The 20,656-nt window shown below is 34.9% G+C and overlaps 4 protein-coding genes and 1 long non-coding RNA gene across 8 annotated transcripts; 3 read left to right on the top strand and 2 right to left on the bottom strand.

Annotated features, from left to right (window-relative positions):
- Positions 1-20,602, top strand: LOC123868010. The gene is made up of 3 exons (XR_006796553.1): positions 1-12; positions 5,636-5,640; positions 20,417-20,602. It is a non-coding gene; the product is annotated as an uncharacterized LOC123868010 (long non-coding RNA).
- Positions 112-6,381, bottom strand: LOC123867971 (acyl-protein thioesterase 1). The gene is made up of 5 exons (XM_045910303.1): positions 6,213-6,381; positions 6,099-6,130; positions 5,815-6,028; positions 2,483-2,656; positions 112-517 (listed from the first exon to the last, which is right to left on the bottom strand). The coding sequence occupies exons 1-5, from the start codon at positions 6,261-6,263 to the stop codon at positions 326-328; spliced, it is 663 nt and encodes a 220-aa protein (XP_045766259.1). The 5' UTR covers positions 6,264-6,381; the 3' UTR covers positions 112-325.
- Positions 7,053-9,794, top strand: LOC123867972. 4 transcript variants are annotated; one of them, XM_045910306.1, is made up of 3 exons: positions 7,340-7,611; positions 7,805-8,433; positions 9,480-9,794. In XM_045910306.1, exons 1-2 carry the CDS (start codon positions 7,608-7,610, stop codon positions 8,431-8,433), a joined length of 633 nt encoding a protein of 210 aa, XP_045766262.1. In that variant the 5' UTR covers positions 7,340-7,607; the 3' UTR covers positions 9,480-9,794. The 4 variants fall into 4 exon arrangements, with proteins under 4 accessions (XP_045766263.1, XP_045766262.1, XP_045766260.1 ...); XM_045910307.1 differs by lacking the exons at positions 7,340-7,611; positions 9,480-9,794 and adding an exon at positions 7,053-7,244 and having other exon boundaries at positions 7,805-8,451; XM_045910304.1 differs by lacking the exon at positions 9,480-9,794 and having other exon boundaries at positions 7,805-8,451.
- LOC123867985 (UBA-like domain-containing protein 2) lies at positions 11,445-16,580 on the bottom strand. The gene is made up of 4 exons (XM_045910322.1): positions 16,340-16,580; positions 14,553-14,630; positions 12,948-13,184; positions 11,445-12,294 (listed from the first exon to the last, which is right to left on the bottom strand). The coding sequence occupies exons 1-4, from the start codon at positions 16,445-16,447 to the stop codon at positions 12,268-12,270; spliced, it is 450 nt and encodes a 149-aa protein (XP_045766278.1). The 5' UTR covers positions 16,448-16,580; the 3' UTR covers positions 11,445-12,267.
- Positions 18,207-20,274, top strand: LOC123867948 (RNA exonuclease 5). Its single transcript, XM_045910277.1, has 2 exons — positions 18,207-18,369; positions 18,529-20,274. The coding sequence occupies exons 1-2, from the start codon at positions 18,309-18,311 to the stop codon at positions 20,196-20,198; spliced, it is 1,731 nt and encodes a 576-aa protein (XP_045766233.1). The 5' UTR covers positions 18,207-18,308; the 3' UTR covers positions 20,199-20,274.
- Positions 20,603-20,656: the final 54 nt, after the last annotated feature.

Below are 20,656 nucleotides of genomic sequence, written 5' to 3'. Positions count from 1 at the left end.
ATAGACAACAAAGTGATCATATAAGGGTTCCGTTTTTCCTTTTGAGGTACGGAACCCTAAAAAGCCATTGAAGACTAATAAAACAAAAAAAGGAGTTAAAAAACAACCAAGTATGATTAATATACTTTATTTCATAGTTAGTACTCTTAAACACAGTATGTTTTTGGTAAATAAAAATAAATAAGAAAATATGGGGAAAAAAATAAGAATTCCACTATTTGCTTCACCGACTTAATGGATGCATGATTTTTGAAATAGTGATACGAAAAATAAAATGTGATAAGTATCTATAAGTACGAGAGAATTGAATAAGGTTCAAAGTATTTTATTTAACAGCGGGCAAAGTTCTCTCTATAAATGCTTTCATGTCCTTCAGCTCTGCTTCACAAGAACTATGGGTCAATCCTTGATATGACGTAAATTCAATGTTCTTCATGAATGTTTTTAAAAATGATGCTGTCATTTGTCCCCATTTAAATGGCACTACTGGATCACAGTCACCATGAGCTTGGAATATCTGAAAAAGATATTAACAATTAGCACACACACACAGTGTTAGGTAGTTTGGTGGGTTGATTGGTAAAAAATCGGTCAAGTGCGAGTCAGACTCGCGCACCGAGGGTTCCGTACTCGAGTATTATTTCCGACTTTTTGCACGATAAATCAAAAACTATTATGCATAAAAATAAATAAAAATCTGTTTTAGAATGTACAGGTAAAGCCTTTTCGTATGATATCCCACTTCGTATCTTCCTTTACTCACTTACGTTACGTTATCTTACTTTGAAAATTGAAACACATTTTGATATTTTTTTTGTGATAAACCACAAATTCACAGTTTTCGGATTTTTCCTTTACTGGTGCTGTAAGATATACCAACCTGCCTTTCACGATTCTAGGGAACTACCCTATAGATTTTCCTGACACACGACAGACAGACAGAAAGACAACAAAGTGATCCTACAAGGGTTCCGTTTTTCGTTTTGAGATACCTACGGAACCCTAAAAACTACTAAATCAAAAGTATAAGCGATTATGCAATGTTTGCGGATTGCTCGCGTGGATGATTTCTACGCGCATCCATGATGCGTAGGCTAGTTAGTACCAATACTCTGCATTGGCCATTAAACTGGATAATCCAATATGGAGGTGCGGGGATGGTGCGCACGTAGGCGCTTGGAGGCTGCCTTAAACTAGTAATAAGTATTGATATAGTAATGAGTGATTGTTCCCGTACTAACACATAATCATGGGTTATTTATGCTTGAAATAAAAGTCTATTTATTTATTTATCCTATAATGGAGAGACGTGCGGGTGCAGACATTGTTGACGATTTTCGATAATGCCTTGCGGTATGATAGTAGAAAGCGAAAGGAGGAACTAGGTCTAAAGTTCTTGGATGACCGTCCACCAGACAAATGTGACATTCGTTTAGCGGTCATAATCCATAAAAAATCCTAGAATTAGGGAGGCGAAAAAGCAAATGCCAGCTTTAAAGAATTTAATTTTAGCACAATGAATGATACTTTGCCTGGCACAGATACATCGTGTCATTGCCCAGTTAAGTCATGATTATATTTGAATGAAATCTTAATATTTAGTGAATGCAAAGTGATTAATGCATTATTAAATATGAATGTTTCCGATATTGTAATACCTACTAGCTGACCCGCCCCAGTTTCGGTTGCGTGAAAATTATGAAAATCCTTTCTTCAACTTCAACATTATGAGAATTCAACATTTTGCGAATTCAACATTTTGGGATTCAACATTTTGAGAATTCAAATTCAACATTTTGCGAATCCAACATTTTGGGATTCAATATTTTGCGAATTCAACATTTTGGACCTGAAGGAGATATTTTGCTTGCAATATCAATATATTGAACTTTTAAAAAATACAGCATTTTTTTAAAATTTCATAGTTATTTTTATGGTATCTTATCAGTACTATCACCTGTCTTCGTTTTTGCTAGCGTTCTGGTTACACCTTTATAATTTGCCTCTTCATACAGAGAAATTGGTGCTCATTCGCCATAATTTGCCTCTAGTGCCATATGAGTACTAATTTTTTTTTTTACTATAAAAACGTATGTATTAAGTTTTAAAAAAGTATGGTGGTTTTATTTATTATGTGAATAATACAATTTTGATATTTTTTGAATATCCAATGTCTGTCTGGATATAGGCTTACTATCAGGTATCTGGCTGGATCGTTTTAAGCCACATACCAGATGGTTACAGGATATACTTCATCATCTCAACTTGTTATGATTTGGACAGCAGTATACTATAATGACCTTTCCTATTCTATTCAACGAAAAATTAAGTGAACACTCTCGATCAAGCCACCTTTCAAACAAAAAAAAAACTAAATTAAAATCGGTTCATTCATTTAGGCGCTACGATGCCACAGACAGATACACACGTTATACTTATAAACCCCTCTTTTTGGGTCGGGGGTTAATAATCAAATACTTACAGGTAAATCCTTTGGAGCTTTTACAGCTTCAGGAAAATGGGAATGTCTTGGCAGCCAGCAAGATAGCGACATCACACCGGCTAGGGCTTCAGGATATGTCAGAGCAGCATGTAAGGCCAAAGCTCCTCCTTGAGAGAATCCCCCTAACAAAACTCGATTTGCAGGAATGCCAGACTAAAAAGCAACAAGTACAATTATAAACAGATTATAATAATGTCCGAAAACTCCAGCAAATACAAAAATAATCCCACCGATGACAGCAATGGAGTTTCTGAGATGTTTTAAAATTCTATCCACAGCCCTACATGTGCTTTATGGCTCATGGTGCATTCATCGCATATTCGCATATTATAATAAACTAGCGACCCGCCCCGGCTTCGCACAGGTGGACATTTATTTTTCATTTATTTTTTCTATTTTCCGGGATAAAATATAGCCTATACGGATTCGGAAGAATCCCTCTAAGTAATGGTAAAAGAAATTTTGCAATCGGTCCAGTAGTTTTTGAGCCTATTCAATACAAACATACAAAAATACAAAGGTTTCCTCTTTATAATATTAGTATAGATAATGTCTTGTAGTAATTTGCCAGGAGGCCCATTTCTGTGGATAGAACATGTGAATCATCACTCTAAGCAGTTTTTTTTATCCTTAAGAGAGATGCAGCAATACCTGACTAAACTAGCGGCACGCTATGATGGCCGGTTTGACGTTTGTCCGCTCATGAAGTTCCGTATTAATTGATAACGACTTTGAAGGAAATAATTGTATTACTTTATTGACGATAGTGATGTGCAGAGATTCATAAATTTTATCGAATGTAGTTTTAGGTTTAGGACTCAAAATTTATTTATTAAATTGATTTCTTAAATGTATACAAGTGTAGAAAAATCAGTTTGCACCATTTAAGGGGTGAATGTACTTGTGAATATGAACAATTTTCACTATGTGGACAAACCTCTGAAATCGCAAAAAAATATCAATAAATTTTTAAAAATGGAATCTAATACGATCGTCACATAGGATCGCTGGCTAGCACAACTACTACCTCCGGCAAACTCGCGTCAATGCTCAATGCAAAACAAAGCAGTTTCGAATTGACGTTGCTTCGAAAAGTATAAACTGTCAGTGCAATGCGATTGTGATATAGTTTTGACCTGGCTTTGGATTTCAAATATTGATACTGCATTACTGTTGACCCTTGCTCGTTAATTTGGACTCTGTTCAAGCCCTTTGTTGTGGATTTCGTCGATATGACCGAACGTACGCAGAGAACTGTTCTAAATAGTCAGACACGTGAGTTCGTAATACGCCTTCGTAACTATTTCGATCGTGAAGCTCAAAATGGAGGGCCAATTTTACCTATAACGTCAGTGGTTGAACGCGTAGCTGATGCGCTTAATATTGGACAACGAACTGTTAGACGGATAACTAAAAAAAAATATGGCGAGACTGGCACAGAAGAAAATAAACTTCACACACCAAAAAAGAGAAAACGAGCAAAACCAGTCGTAGGCATCGATAGCTTTGATGCCGATGCTATCCGAAGACATGTTTACGGCTACTATTTACAGAAGGAGTATCCAACAAGAAAAAAGTTGGTGCATTCACTGAAGGAAGCTGGATTATTCTTCGGTGGGGAAAGTTCTTTAACGAAGATTTTGAAGACCATTGGATTTCGATACAAAAAATGTAACAAACGCAAAATATTGATGGAAAGATTTGATATAGCGATGGCAAGGTATACTTTTTTACGGCAAGTGAAAGAAATCAAAAATTGGCAAAATGTTGTGTTCTTGGATGAAACATGGCTTAATGCTAACCATACTGTAGGCCGTTCTTGGAACGATGACACAGCAGCATCTACTTCCAAAGTTCCTGTAGGAAAAGGATCGCGACTTATAATTTGTCACGCCGGAACCATCAACGGGTTTGTCGAAGGTTCTCTCATGGCTTTTGCGTCAAAAACCACTGGAGACTATCATGAAGACATGAATGGAGAAAAGTTTACTGAATGGTTTACCTCAATGTTGTGTAGCCTCCCTGAACCATCTATTATAATTATGGACAACGCGCCATACCACTCGATGCAAATTGACAAGCCACCTGCCCAATCCCAAAAGAAAGCTGATATCGTCGCATGGCTTCGTAAAAATGGCGTAGATGCAAACATGAATATGTTAAAAGCGGAATTAGTACGTCTTTTAAAAGAAAACAAACCAACCAAGATCCGATACGTCATTGACGAAATAGCATTAGAACATGGGCACAGAGTTATACGGTTACCGCCTTACCATTGTGAGTATAATGCGATTGAGTTGGTGTGGGCTCAAATTAAGGGATATGCTGCAAGACACAATACAGAACCCCCATTTACCACAAAAAAAATGCTAAAATTATTAGAAGAAGCTTGTGAACATGTGACTAAAGGAGACTGGGAAAAGGTTGTGAATAGAACTGTTAAATTAATAAGGGAAGATTATGAAAGAGATGTGAAAATAGATAATATTATAGAAAACGAACATATAATTATTAATGTATGTGATGATAGCAGTGACGACAGTGAAAATAGTAGTATGGACGAATCTGATTAATTATGGCCTTTTGTGGCACCTTTTTTGGTATCTTTTGTATTCATATGTTTCTTGTGTGCATATAAAGTATGTATATTCATTTTCGTTCAAATATTCAGTTCGTTCAAATAAATTAAATAAACATATACATTTTTGTTTTATTAAACCTATTTAATCAGGTACAAAAACAAAACTTAATTGTTTTTTGTTCGAGAATAAATTGACATTCCACATCACTATTGTAATGTGTCAAACCGGCCATCATAGCGTGCCGCTAGTGTAATGTTATCTCCCCTGATTTTCTGTTCTTTGCAATTATTTTTGCATTTCGCGCAATTTTTTTATTTCACAATTTTTAGTGGTCCCACTGTACTAAAATATGCTATATTTGATTAAAAATCTACTGTCATTAAGCTATTACACCAATCGCAAGCAGTTTACTCTTATCAATTTTAAAGAGTTCTGTACTTGATCTCCGAAGATATTCAACAGATCTTCACCAAACTAAAATGGGACCACCTCGGAAGCCAGATCTACCAAACAAAAAAAAATTATCCAAATTGGTTCATATTTCGTGGAGTAATCGTGTAACAAACACAAAAAATTAAAAGAAACATAGTCCTGATAGACAAACTCCTCCTTTTTCTAGTCCGTTAAAAACTGCATTAAAATATAGTTTAAAAGATCTAAGCATACATAGGGACAGACGGTGGGAAGCGACTTTGTTTTATACTATGTAAAGATTTAAAGTATACTTGCTTTCACTTCATCAGCAATTAATCCATGAACAAGTCGAGTGGCCCTCACAATTCCCTCTTCATCTTCTGGAGCTGTTGCATCCAATGTTCTTAAATCGAACCAAGACGGCATACGGAACCCTGCGTTAAGTGTCACCGGCATAGTCGACGCTGTAGGGCAAATCACCTTAACGTGAGGTCCTCTGATAGCTGCGATGGTACTGGCCCAGCCATGACTGTAATCACAATAAATTATTGATAATAATTTACTTATTCTAATCACAAATATTATTCATAGACACTCACCCCGTGTCTCCGAGACCGTGTAAAAATATAAGCTGAAATAATAGAAAAATAGGTGTATTTAATCAAAAGAGCTAGGTATCGATTAATTATTACTATTAATGAACTTTCTCTTACCGATGCGGTCTGTCTTGCTGTAGCAGAAATAATCACAGGATTTGGTTCCATTATCAATTACCTGAAAATCAATAAATACGTTTCTGGTGTCTGCAGTATTTTTGTTCCCAACAGGCCAACACACAACACAGAGGATTGTTCCTCATCCAAAATGGAAATCACAAAATCAACGACAAGAGGAAGAGGAAACATCAAACTTCAAAGTTAGGTAAGTCAATTTTTTTCCAACTGACTTTACGGGTCTAGATTCTAGCTCTACAATCAAACAATTTAGTGACAGGACTTTGTCTGTGTCGGTGTTAGCTGGCGGGCGTGCTCTACCTTTTTGGAGTGTTTTTTTTTTTTGTTAAAACTGACTGGAAAGCGCTCTAAAGGGGTGCCGTGCGTATGTCGGCGAGCGCCGGCCCAGACGAGGTCCATACTTGTATAGTTTATCTAACTTGTTACAAATAACTACAAACTTGACATTGGTTAATCTTTGTAAAGCCAGACGAGAGAAAAAAAAAATTGTGACAGTTCAATGACATAAGGTAATAATATTCTGTGGTGAGCGATTGGACTCCAGCGGTGAGCGATCTGTCGCTTTTGCTCACTCGGCACCTAGACTAATATAATAGTTATTGGTGCTCGGCAATCAGCAGTGGAAGAAGCATCCAGGCATTCCAGGTGTATTACATAGATTCATGTCTAAATCTTAGTTTTTCGCTTTGGGTCATATAAATGAGGTTATTGGTCTGTGTGCCAGAATCCAGAGCCGTAAAACCAGTTAAAATAAAAAAAGATGATTTTTGCATCAAGCAAACAGGCTGAAAGGACAAGAACCCTGAACTGTAAAACGAGTTGAAAAAAAAAAGGTCTAACATGGCAAATGACAGAAAGAAGCAAAGCAAAATGCAATGCAAACATTTCTAAATTATCTAAAAATATTAATGTGTGTTTTGATGTGTGACTTCTGTCTGGGAATTTATATCTTATAATCCAAATTCTGGAAGTGAAATAAGTTTACAGGATTAATTAATGACTTAAAGTTAGGTAAGCATACTTTTGTTTACATTATTTTTGCGCACAGACTTGAGACAGAATCCTTCATTTGAATGGAGATTCAATTGCTTCATCATTGGGTCAAATGCTTTGACAAGTCATTGTGCTGAATAGTGAAATGTTCAAACAATCTCGTTTCAATTATATTTTGTGGGTAACATGTATTTTACTGAGAATCGAGATTTTACTATACTTATCACAATATGTTCTGTTGTATGCATTTCTAAAAACTAAAGTGCTAGAAATTTCTGCTTTTTCAAAACTGTCATGAAAAACAATTCTGTTGTGCAGTGTAAACTGTAAACATATAAAACAGTATGTGTCTGTGTGGCTAATTAATTAATATTGATATGAATGAGTAGGTATTATTTAAGTAAAGTTTGAATGTTACTGAACTGGTTTTATTAGTTTTCCACAAAGATGTTTTTATGTTATTAGTTTAGTTTTATGTCTAACTTATTAAAGAATTGCAAACAGTTCTTATTCTTGCAAATAAATCCAATAATACTGCTTACTACGTAAATAATATTGAAAACATTTTCATTTTACAGTACTAAAAATGTCAACAGATGACATATCATTAAGAATGGGATTGGAAAGGTTGGAAATTGAACCAATAAAACTGGTAAAAAATGTTAAAGTAGAGAACCCATTCTCAAATCCTTTGCAAAAGAAGACTCCTCCTAAAACATATACACAGAGTAAATGTAATTGTTTGGTACAAAAGAAGAAAAATGTTTCTATCTACAAAAAAAAGCACGGAAAACTGTTGAGAGAACCTGTATTAAGATTATCACATGGGAATAGTAGTCTGAGAAATGAGTGCCAACAGTTGTTCAGCAAAGATATATCACCAACTTGTGCATCTCTAAAGTTTCAGCCTGATAATTTATCTTTACACACATTGGTCGATAATTGCAACCAACTAAGTATATCAAATAAGAAGAACCAAACATGTTTAAGAACAAATAACTCGAACAGTTGTGTGAAATGGTGGAAATGTGAAACTTCAAATGAACGACAATCCAGAGACTCAACTTCAGAGAGAAGCTCCTCTTGCTCTCAACAAGCCCTTAACCCACCCTGTGATATAACAATTGATGAACTCGCAAGTTACTTTGAAACTTTGGTTCATATACCAAAAAAGATGTCATCAATGGCTGAAATGATGTATATCTAATAAAGTGTGTATGTTCAAGTATTGTTTAGACTTCAGTGGTCCATATTTTACTCCAAAGCAATTATTATGTTATAAGTGTTCTTTTTCTATTATCACAAATTGGCATATTCAATCAACTCTTGTGTAACTTGCATCTAATACGCTGGGGTCTACTACCATATTACTAATTATTATTAGCATTTTTCTTAGGCCTATTAATATGGTCAAAACTTTATTTATAGGATTTGTTTTGAAATAATGTCACAAATACAAAAGGAAATGTAGGTAAAATCATTTAAACATGGGCTGGCTGCGAAAAGGTAGCAAATAGACAAACATACTTTCGCATTAATTATATTAGTATGTAGCGAAAGGTTGACTAACGAACCAAAAGGCGGCAGTAGGAACAGTTACAGACTCCCCTGCCACGCTGTCTCGCCTCATAAATCTCACTGTGCAGGTTCAAGTTCAGAGTTCTTATTCTTTGATGACTGATGGCACTATTTTATTTTATACTTGTGTAAAAATTATACACTGTGTTAAACTTAGGCGCAAGGCACACCGCCAGAAGCGACGCGGCATAATTTAACATGGTGGTATTCTTGATGCGAGGCATACCTATTAGCAGGGCATGGTCGAGCCGCGGCATATTTCTTGATAACTTTGGCCGTAGCACAATGGCGGCGACGGGCGGGAGGCCCAGGCGTGGTACCTGTCCGCTTCAACTACGAGGGTTTGGAATTATAAAAAAAACGGTCAAGTACAAGTCGGACTTGCACCTACAAGATATACGAATGACGGACAGCGCCATCTGTAATTTAAATAACCTAATTATTATTCATTCATGAACACATTTTAATTATTTTTTGTGATGTAACCGCAAATACACGGTTTTCGGATTTTTTTCCTTTATTTATGCTATAAGACCTGCCATATTTCATGAGCCTAGGTCAACGGGAAGTACCCTATAGGTCTTGATTCCCTTTTCTTGTCAGACATCACAGACAAACAACGAAGTGATCCTAAAAAGATTCTTATTTTCTTTTTGAGGTATGGAACCCTTAAAGCTAGCTGATGCCCGCGACTTCATCTGCGTGGATTTAGGTTTTTGAAATCCAGTGGGAACTTAAGATTTTCTGGGATAAAAGGTAGCCAAGTCACTCTTCAGATCTTTGACTATATCCATGCAAAAAATCACGTCAATCAGTAGCTTTTATTGCGGCGAGATTGAAGTACAAAACAACATACTTACGGATTAATTAGGGTTCCGTACCTCAAAAGGAGAAAAGCAACCCTTATAATTGAAATGTGTTCTCGAAAAATAATAATTGCTTTACTAAATCACATAGAGATGGCGCTGTCCGTCACTAACTTGCAGTGTTCTACATAGTGTTAGGTATATTTGTACAATGGTATGGAACCCTTCGTTGTGCGAATCCGACTCGCACTTAACCAGTTTTTATAATATTAGTATGAATACTCCACTGTCACCAGCCCTTATTTTTAATTAATAAGTGTTCATTTTTTTTATAAGAGATAGATAAATGTTCCCTGATTAACTTTGAAACAGATAAAATTTTAAATAAAATATTTATGTTAATAATGTTTGTAGTTTTCCTTTTAACAGCTAACCCTTAAAGCTGCCTCGTCCCCAAAGAGCAAATAATAATTATTAGGTAGGTATGTTTTAGTCGCCTGGTAAACTTTTAATAGCTAGTTTTAAATAGATGATACAAGATGGCAAGGGCAAGGTGATGTACTTGAAGGAACTACAGCTATAATAATGACTCGCGTCAAAGACAGATGTTTCGTTTTGGTAGCTAAACTGTGAGTGAATTCTTTGTGAGCAAATTGTGAGTCATTCAAATAATGCTTGATTTATTGATGGTCTGTCAAAAATATTTCATAGAACCTAAAGGCGGGAAACCACCTATCCTGAAAGCTCAGTGATCGCTGATTTGAAAATTTTTGATGAAAATGAAACGTATATATATATTATAAGTACCTAAGGAATAAGACGAGCTTGGCGTGCGTAGCGCCTAAACTCCTGAACCGATTTTGATGAATGAGGTGTCAATCAATTCAATGAGTCAAATGTCGAAAAAAATATCTCTTCTGCGAAGTTTAGGTACGCATTACCAATCGAAGTTTAAAAATCGAAATGTTTATGATCAATAGACCTATATTTTTCAGGAAAAAAAACCCACTTCCAACCAACTTCCTCTATAGTACGGAACCCTCGGTACGCAAGTCTAATTTGTACTTGGCGGGTTTTTAATAGTTACAGAACCAGCGAAAAGCTATCAGCATTATTTGACATTTAATTTTTAATCCGTTATTAGTTTGCTACGAAATATTACTTTCATATTGAAACAAAACAATGTAGAACCACTGAGACAAGTGTAGAAACACCGCAGAATAGAGTTGATTCCACAGTTTGCATGTGCGTGGTTTATTGTGTACGTAGATAATATTATATATTTCATACCTACCCTCACAGATAGTGGTTCCTAGTATTTTTTTTAAACTTTCAACTAGCTATTATTACACGTATTTTTTTTAAATTTTTACTTAATTAGACTTATTGGTGGTAGCCTAGTGGTTATGACATTGGGGAGTCGGGGGTTAGTTCCCGGGTACAGCCTCTAAGCAATTAAATATCACAGATGAAGGAAATTAGCATGAGAAAACCTACATGCCCGAGATTTTTCCAGTTTTCAGTGGTGTGTGAAGTCTGTCTTGGCCCTCACCCACTTCCTGTCCCAAATATCTAACCATAATAGTTTTTACCATAAACGGTACCACTAGACGGTAGGGTTTATCTTTATAATATCAAGTATTTAAAAGAAGACTTCAGAAAATTAACGGTATTCAATATTAATTCCAAATAGTTCACTAAACATTACACAAATCTTTCTACCTAAAGGTATAGGGATTTCATAAGAGATAAAATATATGAGATTGTTATGATTTTCCTTGTTTATTTTTAATCACAATAATTGCAAAGATGCCATAAATGACAATGAAAATAGGTTCATCAATTAAATGGTTTAATAATAATAATTATATTGTCTTTTGAAGCTGTACAATATTGCAGAATAAACACATTAAAGGATTTCGATTTATAAATGATACTAGCTAGCTAGTAAATAGTGTATAGAAAAGTATATGATATAACTTTAAACAAAAAAAAAACAACAATGATTTCATCTTTCATAATAATTACTATCATACAGCCATATTATAATTTTTATTATTACATATTTTACTACATAGTTATGAATCACGATACCAATTTATTAAATCACAGTGATAAGTATCTATGGATATCAAAAACTGTACCTAACATAAATTAATAATAGGGTATTTGATGAAATTTCATGTTCTCTTTTAGAGTAAATTGAAAAAAATACTTTCATAATATTATAATAATTATAAATTATTGTTAAGTCCTACCAAATGCTGAAACACTCATACAGATGATATTTGAAATTAAACTATAAACAAATTTATAATTATTAGTACAGTTAAGCCAATTTTACATCGTTATAGTTTTCCTGTAGGCAACTAATGCTATTTTTAAAGCAACAGAATATACCAGTTTTTAAAACCATTAAAGCCCCTTTTAAAATGTCAAATACTCTATTATTAATATCTATAGTGCATTTTGTTACAGAAACCACTATAAAATGTGAATGGTTTTATGTTTAACATGATTGATTGACTATAGCACCCCAAATATTGTCCAACAAACCAAAGCTGTGGTGGGGTGTTGGAAATAATATTCACAAGTCCACAGCTCACAACGCACCATTAGAAAAATAAATTATAGATGATTCTAGCCTACACTTCTGCTTATCTTGGCATATGTTCCCTGCAGATCTGCAACAGACAAAACTATTCAAACAAGGTAGTCAAGGAAAAACTGACTGACTGATCTATCAACGCAAAGCTCAAACTACTGGATGGATCGTTCTGAAATTTGGCATGCAGATAGCTATTATGATGTAAAAATCCGTAAGAAAGTATTTTTGAAAATTCAATCCCTAAAGGGATAAAATAGGGGTTTGAAATTTTTGCAATCCACGCCAACGAAGTCGCGGGCATAAGCTAGTAATGTATAAAAGGAAAACCTGACTGACTGACTGATCTATCAACACACAGCCCAAACTAGCTAGATAGCTACTAGATAGATATTATGACGCAGACATTCGCTAAGAAAGGATGTTTGAAAATTCAACCCATAGAGTCATTACGCACTCATCCGATCAGAGTCCATGAAAGTACGATAAAAACTCGGTGCAGATGTAGCTTACGCACTAATCTGATCTGTGATCCAAATCCATCCATCCTTTGACTTATCTACTTTACATGTCCGATTTAAATCCGAGACATATCTGAGATTTTTTTCATGGATATCGGAAAGAACTTTGATGGTGGAAGACGGAGCTAATGCGTAAGCTACGCATAAGCTCGCTACGCTACGCTCGTTCAGTGGCGTTTTTACGTGACACCAATAGTGAACAATTTCTTACTGCAGTCGAACAGGACAGCGCGGCATAGTTAGCCTGCGGATTAGGAGAACCAGCAAAAGTATTCATTTGCGTCGGCGGGGGGTGCGTGGCGAGGGGTGACACGGGGGGTGCCATGCCGCTGGCGCCGCCCCCGCCGGCGTTGCTCGGGCTGCCGGTGGTCGACAGCCGCGAAAACGCTGCCAGCGCGTCGGGGAAATTTGGCGGCGTCGCAGGAGTATTACACGGCGTCATGAGTTGCTGAAATATAATTTCAAAAAATAAAGTTTTATAAGATTGTAACTAATAATAGCGCCATCTAGTTTTCAGGTTGAAAACTATTGTTGGTGTTATAGTTTCTTTTATAAATAAAAAACCGGCCAAGTGCGAGAATCGCGCGTCAAGGGTTCCGTAATCGGATATTTTTCCCGACATTTTGCACGATAAATCAAAAACTATTATGCATAAAAATAAATAAAAATCTGTTTTAGAATATAAAGGTAAAGTAGAATATAAAGTAATAGTAAGTGGTATAAGAAACTATTGCATAATACCCACTCCAGTTATGTGCAGTTACAAGCAGTTCTTTATCCTAAACTCATAATTTCTTATAATCCAAATATAATATTATTAATCTAGTCAATTTGTTGTAAGATTTTTGTAATATTAAAGATTCAAAAAACCCATTTCTGGTTTTTATAATCAGAAGATTACTTTTGTAATTATTGTTACTTAACTCAAAAGCGAGTGCTCGAATTAGGAATTGATCCATATACCATTACTATGTGAAACACGATCTTAGCTCTCATATTATAAGAACAATAAAGAACTCTCGAATTAAATTAAATATGTACTTTACATATTTGCATATATAGTGTAATTTTGTTCTTAGTTGAAAGCTGAAACACATAGGGAGGTTTATAATTAATACTGGATGATGCCTGCAGCTTCGCCCGCGTGAATTGGTCAGATCCCCTGCAGTATTAGGATTGAGGATTTGGAATCCAAATTTTTTATGGAACAATGTCACAAATTTCCTCTATTGATAAAAAAAATACGAAAATCTGTTCCGAAATTCCGGAGATATCAGTGTACATACCTAGGTAGAAAAACACAACTCCATTTTTTTAAGTCAGTTAAAAAAGTAGCCTATGTTACTCCTTGGTTAATTCTCTACTTGTCTGTGAAAACCCCGTCAAAATAGGTTCAGCCATTCCGAAGATTAGCCAGTTCAAACAGACAGACACTTCAATTTTATTGCGATTAAATTAACTAGCGATGCCCGCGACTTCGCCCGCGTGGATTTAGGTTTTTTGAAATCCCGTGGGAACTCTTTGATTTTCCAGGATAAAAAGTAGCCTATATGCTAATCCAGGATATTATCTATCTCCATTCCAGCCAAATCCGTCCAGTAGTTTTTGCGTGAAGGAGTAACAAACATACACACACACACATACAAACTTTCGCCTTTATAATATTAGTGTGATTCAAACAAATCAAACTATGTGTCTGCCCATTGCCACTTCAGCTTCCCTACCTGCTGGGCTACATTAGTTACTCTGGTTCCCTTACAGATCTAGTTCATATAATGATTTCAAAATATAAAATAGAATAAAGAGCTTTAGTTACCTGAGGGTAATGTGGTGCAGCTATACCATTTGCTCCGGATGGTATTGCTACTTCTTGAAAGAATATCGACAATGCAGTCTGAAAACATAATATTATTAACAAGTTTTTTGGGATTTGGAACATTTCATTCAATTCATTTCATTTATTTCTTTGCTGTCATGTACATTAGTCAATTGATGATAACAACTTAAAGCTAAGTATACATGACGCCCTGCCAGGGCATTGCAATTCGCAATATAATATATTTGTTGTACAATAATCATAGAATTATAATCTAAGACAATAAATAATAATCATTAAAATTAAGATACAATTAATATTAATACTAAAATAACCAAATTATTATTATTAAATAGTATTTTTTTTTCAAAAAGGAGGTTCTCAATTCAACCTGTATGTATTATGTTCATAAGTAGTCATACAGACATGGATATTAGATACCATTCTAATAAATGTCCCAATGTGAGACATGTACTCATGGCTGGTGATAAGTTGAGATGAAGCGACAAATGGTTGTTTGTGGCAAAAACTGGCTTAAGTTTTAAGGATTAACAACCCCACTGAATATTCCTATCCTTGCACTTTTTGTAAAACATTTCTTGTTACAATTTTTCTTTAATTCTACAAGAACTGCTTACAAATATGTATATGCCAACAAATACAATAAAATTATGCAGAGTAATAACTTCCACTGTCAGTCATAATTTGCATAACTACTTACTTCTTATTTAAAATCACTTAAACACTGACCAGTCAGTGGTTGCATTTATTTATAAACATTTAATTACATAATTATTCAAAAAGTTAGAAAACATTAGCAATTCAGGAACCAAAATAGTATAAGAAGGTTAATAGTTGTATGTAAATAACATTTAAGTAAATTAACATGGTTTAAAAAAAAATTAGCCAAGTTTATCATTATGACTAATATTCCCCTTTCCCCACCAATTAAGCGTAAAGCTCGTGCTAGGAGTAGGTATGACTTTAGTGCAATCGGCTCCTTTTAACTGTAAAGCTATTGACATTTTTGTTTTAATTCAACTTCAAAAAAAGAATGTTTGTTATGAATTATGAATCAATTTTGATGATTCTTTTTGTTAAGTCATATTTCAGAGGTGTTCCCATATTCGAGGATAGAGAACGGAACTCCTCAATAGATAAGAGTAAATTGCTCACTATCAGTGTAATAGCTACTTAAACAGTAGGTTTTTAACCAGGCATAGCATTATCTAATACATGTGGCCACTAAAAATTGTGAAATAAATAAATAAAAACTCCAATTTAAAGGATCCAATAAATATTACTATAAAACTACATTAACTCATAAATGTGAATGTATTTGGTAATAAATTAAATCCGTTTTTAATTTTTATTGTTTGTAGATACTGAAGTCAGTTTTTATTATTTTTGATTTTTTTTTTAGCCCAAATGATTATGTATGTACTTATCTATGTGTATGTATGAATGAAATAAATTATATTTAAAAATTGAATAAAAGAAGATAATATTTAAAAGCGTCATTAATATTACGTCTGTCAATTGTTATTGATTAGATATTTTATTATTGTCGTCATTATCAATGTGTGCAGTGTGTGTAACTCTAGATACGGTCAAGGTAAATGATCGTTTCAACTGGCTCACAAAAGCAATACCTACTTTATTTTACTGTATTATACTCGACGCCATCGTTTCACTAGTAGATCAAGTTAAAATCTAATTCGAGATCCAAAACGCAGCCATTTCACGATTTTATTGTTTGTTTACATGTACCTATTTCATAAATTTACCTCAAATTGCCAATGTGCTGCTTGTAGTAACTGTTTGGCCTGTTCTCGTGCACAGCCAGCCACCGATACAAATTGATTTATCATAACTTGTTCACGTAAAGAATCCATTTTCTAATTTCCTTAAATTCGTTTTAATTAATCTGCAAATATAGCCGCTGTAGCAAAATATGAATGTAAGGATACGAACGACTAACACAAATACAACAACATAGATTTATATGTACTAGGTGTAGATAATAATAATAATATTATTATAGGAGCTACCTACTCTTGTACTTTCGCAAGAGTAAAAGAGAAAACAACAGACCTCTCATCTCACCACAGCATACAAAATATTACAATTTAATGGTGCCGCCAGACGCTTGCGACAAACAGCAAACTACAAAAACTGGTCAAGCCCTGGCAAGCGTGTGGACGGGTGTTTGCGAGCCAATTCTTGGCCAAGCGCTCGTCGTTCGATCCGATTGGCTTATGGTACTTGGGATCACTGGACCTGAGTCTCGACATCAAAATAATAATACCTTGTTAGAGGAGCTAAGTGTATGGAAAAGCTCTGAAGAGTGATACAGACAAAAACACAATTTTTGTTTCTGTCATAGTTAAGCTTTTTTTGTTGGACCCAGTCATGGACCTATTCTATAAAGGACCCAGTAGTTATCTATGCCCAACAAGTCTCTGAGTAATTTATTGCGAATATCACGAGTTTTATTTAGTTTTCTCTTTAGTACCTATCGTAGTTTCTATAGTTGTATCGCTGTGTGATCCACTGTAACAGTCGTAGCAAGCGAAGCGACGGGCCTGCCCGCGAAATTCAAATTTAATTTGGTTTTTCACAATTTGTAAACTAACACGACAACGTAGGCTTACGGTATTTCAATTGCGACAATGGCAGTATCATCCTCACATGTTAATGTAAAAATCTTTACTTGAAAGGGTCCAGTTTAAGAAATTAATTCTATTATCGACTAATTTGTGAGAATAGTCGATTCTAGAATTAATTTCTTAAACTGGACCCTTTCAAGTTAAGATTTTTATATTAAATCTTATTCTGCCTTTCGTAGCGAGCTAGGCATTCAGAGACATCTATGATAATTTTATGGAACGTTCGCTAGGAAGTTCCTCATTTACTTCGCTAATGTCGCGCGTATATAGCCTATTGAATAAATAAAAAGTGGTCAACCTCCTTTGTGTTTTCTCCAAACAACGCGTCTTTGGCGAAGTAAATTGTGCTGTGTGGCACAACAAAAAGCCACAAAAACACAACAACAACAACAAACACGAAGGAGGTTGCATAGAGTACGATAGAGGTTGCTCGTTTTAAACACTACCACTTGGACAGTGGTCCGTGTACGACAGTGTCACTCTCTGAGATCCAGCGAGGTTTTCTAAGTGTATTCTATGCTGTGGTCACTCAACTGGTCATGTGGTGGTTTAAAAAACTGGAACCCAGAGCCGTACAACTAGTTAAAAAAAGGTTATGGGCTGGTCTGTGGTGCTGGATTAACTACTGGTCTGTGGTGCTGGTCACAGAGCGGTCACAGACCGTAGACTAATATATTTTTTTAATTTTTTATTAAATACAACGTAAGACAACATAATTATTAGGACTTCGTCTGTGTTGGTGCTAGCTGACGGGCGTGCTCTGCTCTTTTTTGGAGATTTTTATTGTTAAAACTGACTGGAAAGCGCTCTAAGGGGGTGCCATGCGTGTGTCGGCGAGCGCCGGTACAGACGGGGTCCATACTTGTATAGTTTAACTAACTTGTTACAAATAACTATTTGACATTGGTTTATCTTTGTAAGGCCAGACGAGAGAGAAAAAAAAAGTTGTCTGTGATACTGATAGCTATTCATTCTGATGGTAGGTACCTACATTATATTCTCTTTGGTACTTAACGAGTGGCTAGAAAATTAAGGTTTTAGTTTTTTGGATTTTTATCACAATTTGTAAGTTGATCTAATTTGAGAAATGATTACAAATAATAATTCTGAAGAACCAATAAAAAAAAAACGGCGCATCAGCAGTGAATGTAAGTTTAAAATGTATGTGCATGCTTTATGCTTCTTAAATATATTTGACTATTTTTGATTTACCTACCTGAAACTAACACATAAAGTTTACTCGTTGCTTAGTAATAATTGTACTTAATGCAAATAATATGTGAAAATTTAATAAAAATTTATTGCAGGTTCCAATAAAGCAATCGCTAATCTCGAAATACTTAGCAATACCGACGAAAAGAAAGCTAAAGTACGCGTTCGTAAAAAGCATATTCCGAAGTTTCGATTGATAACTACTGGGATAAATGCTTTGTTAACTACACCTTTACAGGATAGAGTGCCTTTGACCCTCACAGACATACAACATTTATTGTTACATTCATTACTAGGTAACGTTAACCTAACTCAATCACCACGCTGGTATGTACTAGATAAATGTGACTACTTAAAACAAACCACTTGTCTGATAGTTGAAGGAATCTCTATAAAGCATTGGGAAATGTACAACAGTAGCTTATCTAAAACTAAGATGATATTTGATAATGTAGTGGAGATTCTAACTCCTTCTGTTTACAATGGATCCTTAGTCAAGGAGCTAGCATTGGTACCTCTTTCTGAAGCTGACAAAGGAACCTTGATACAGAAATATGGCAGTATGAACTTGGCCCTAGAGGTTAGAAAAGACTTGAATGTTATGATGAAAGCTGTTTTTCCTATTGGTGATGAAGTTTCAGACACATCTAGTGGAATCAGCTTAGAAGAAAAATTTCCAAGAACACAGTTAATTCTTTCTGCATGGCAGTTAATAGAGGAGAACTATCCAGTTCCTTTGAAAGGTAAATTAAAAGCTATTTATGCAGATTATGTTTTATCTAAAGAAGCATATAAGCCTGTAACTGCAAAGTCACCAATGTTTGGCCTAGACTGTGAAATGTGTCTCACGGAGGCTGGTTCGGAGCTAACTAGAGTATCTGTTGTTAATGAAAAACATGAAACAATATATGAATCTTTTGTTCAGCCCTTTAATAAAATAGTTGATTATTTAACACGCTATTCTGGTATTACTAAGACGTTATTAGAAAATGTGACTAAGAGACTGGAAGATGTGCAGCAAGAATTACGTGACTTACTACCACCCGATGCAATATTGGTTGGTCAGTCGTTACAAGTAGACTTACATGCCTTGAAAATGATGCATCCCTATATAATAGATACTAGTATGATATATAATTTTGCTGGTGAAAGAACAAGAAAACCGAAACTTAAAATACTAGCAAAAGAATTCTTGAATGAAGACATTCAAAGCAGTAAGAACGGTCACTGTTCAGTTGAAGATTCTCTAGCGTCAATAAAACTTGTTCAATTAAAGCTAAGCAAGAGCATGGAATTTGGAGATGCTGTTCATACCAATAGGCAACAGTATAAGGAGAACGCTATAAAAATGTCTACAAAGCCACAATATGCTGTGCCCATCTTCAACCACATCATCGATCAGAGAAAAACTTCAGTGGTTATAGGATGTGACAATATTACAGGAGATTATCACACTTTTTTAACCCAAGCTAAAGAAAATCCAAATAATCAATTGAAAAAAGGGAAACCAAAAAGGGTTAAGTTGAACACTGTTGATGAAATGGAGGAAGTAATCTCCAATATCATGGAAGCTGGAACTGATTACAATTTGGTAATGGGTCATTTAAAAATTGATGCTGTTAACATTGAATTCATACAAAAAATTGACAACTGGATAGAAAAAATTTGGGACAGTGTTCAAGAATCGGCATTGTGTGCAATTGTGTTTGGTGGCACATCCACTGACAATGGTGTAGCAATGGTGAGAGTGAAAAGTACTTCATAACAAGGATCATACAGAGTTTGTAAATTACAATATTTGAGATATAAGATTAATATTTATACATAATATTATTTATCAATTATTTTTGTATTAATTTGTTGATGTCTAAAAGATTACCTACAAACCGAGTAACTTTATAGACTTTCTACAACCCAGTTTCCAACCAGCCCCTCAAATGTGTAAGAAAACATATCCATCAATAAAATCTGCACCAAATTCAGCCTGTTGATTGGTTGAATTTGCTGTTCACATTTTATCACAGCCAATCAAGGGGCAGAATTTACACCAATATTTTGTTGGTAGCGCGACCTGCAGAGTGATTTGATAACTCTGTGATCATCCCTGAATGATACCAATCAAGCTCATTTGATATTCATTTTAATCCATTAAAGTTTTTCTATGAATTTTTTTTTATATTGCTTGGTAAAGCTGCAATATAGAACCAACCAATGTCAAATGAG

This window comes from Maniola jurtina, chromosome 9 (genome assembly GCF_905333055.1).
Source record: "Maniola jurtina chromosome 9, ilManJurt1.1, whole genome shotgun sequence".
Taxonomy (NCBI): domain Eukaryota; kingdom Metazoa; phylum Arthropoda; class Insecta; order Lepidoptera; family Nymphalidae; genus Maniola; species Maniola jurtina.
This window is presented reverse-complemented; position numbering and strand designations above follow the sequence as displayed.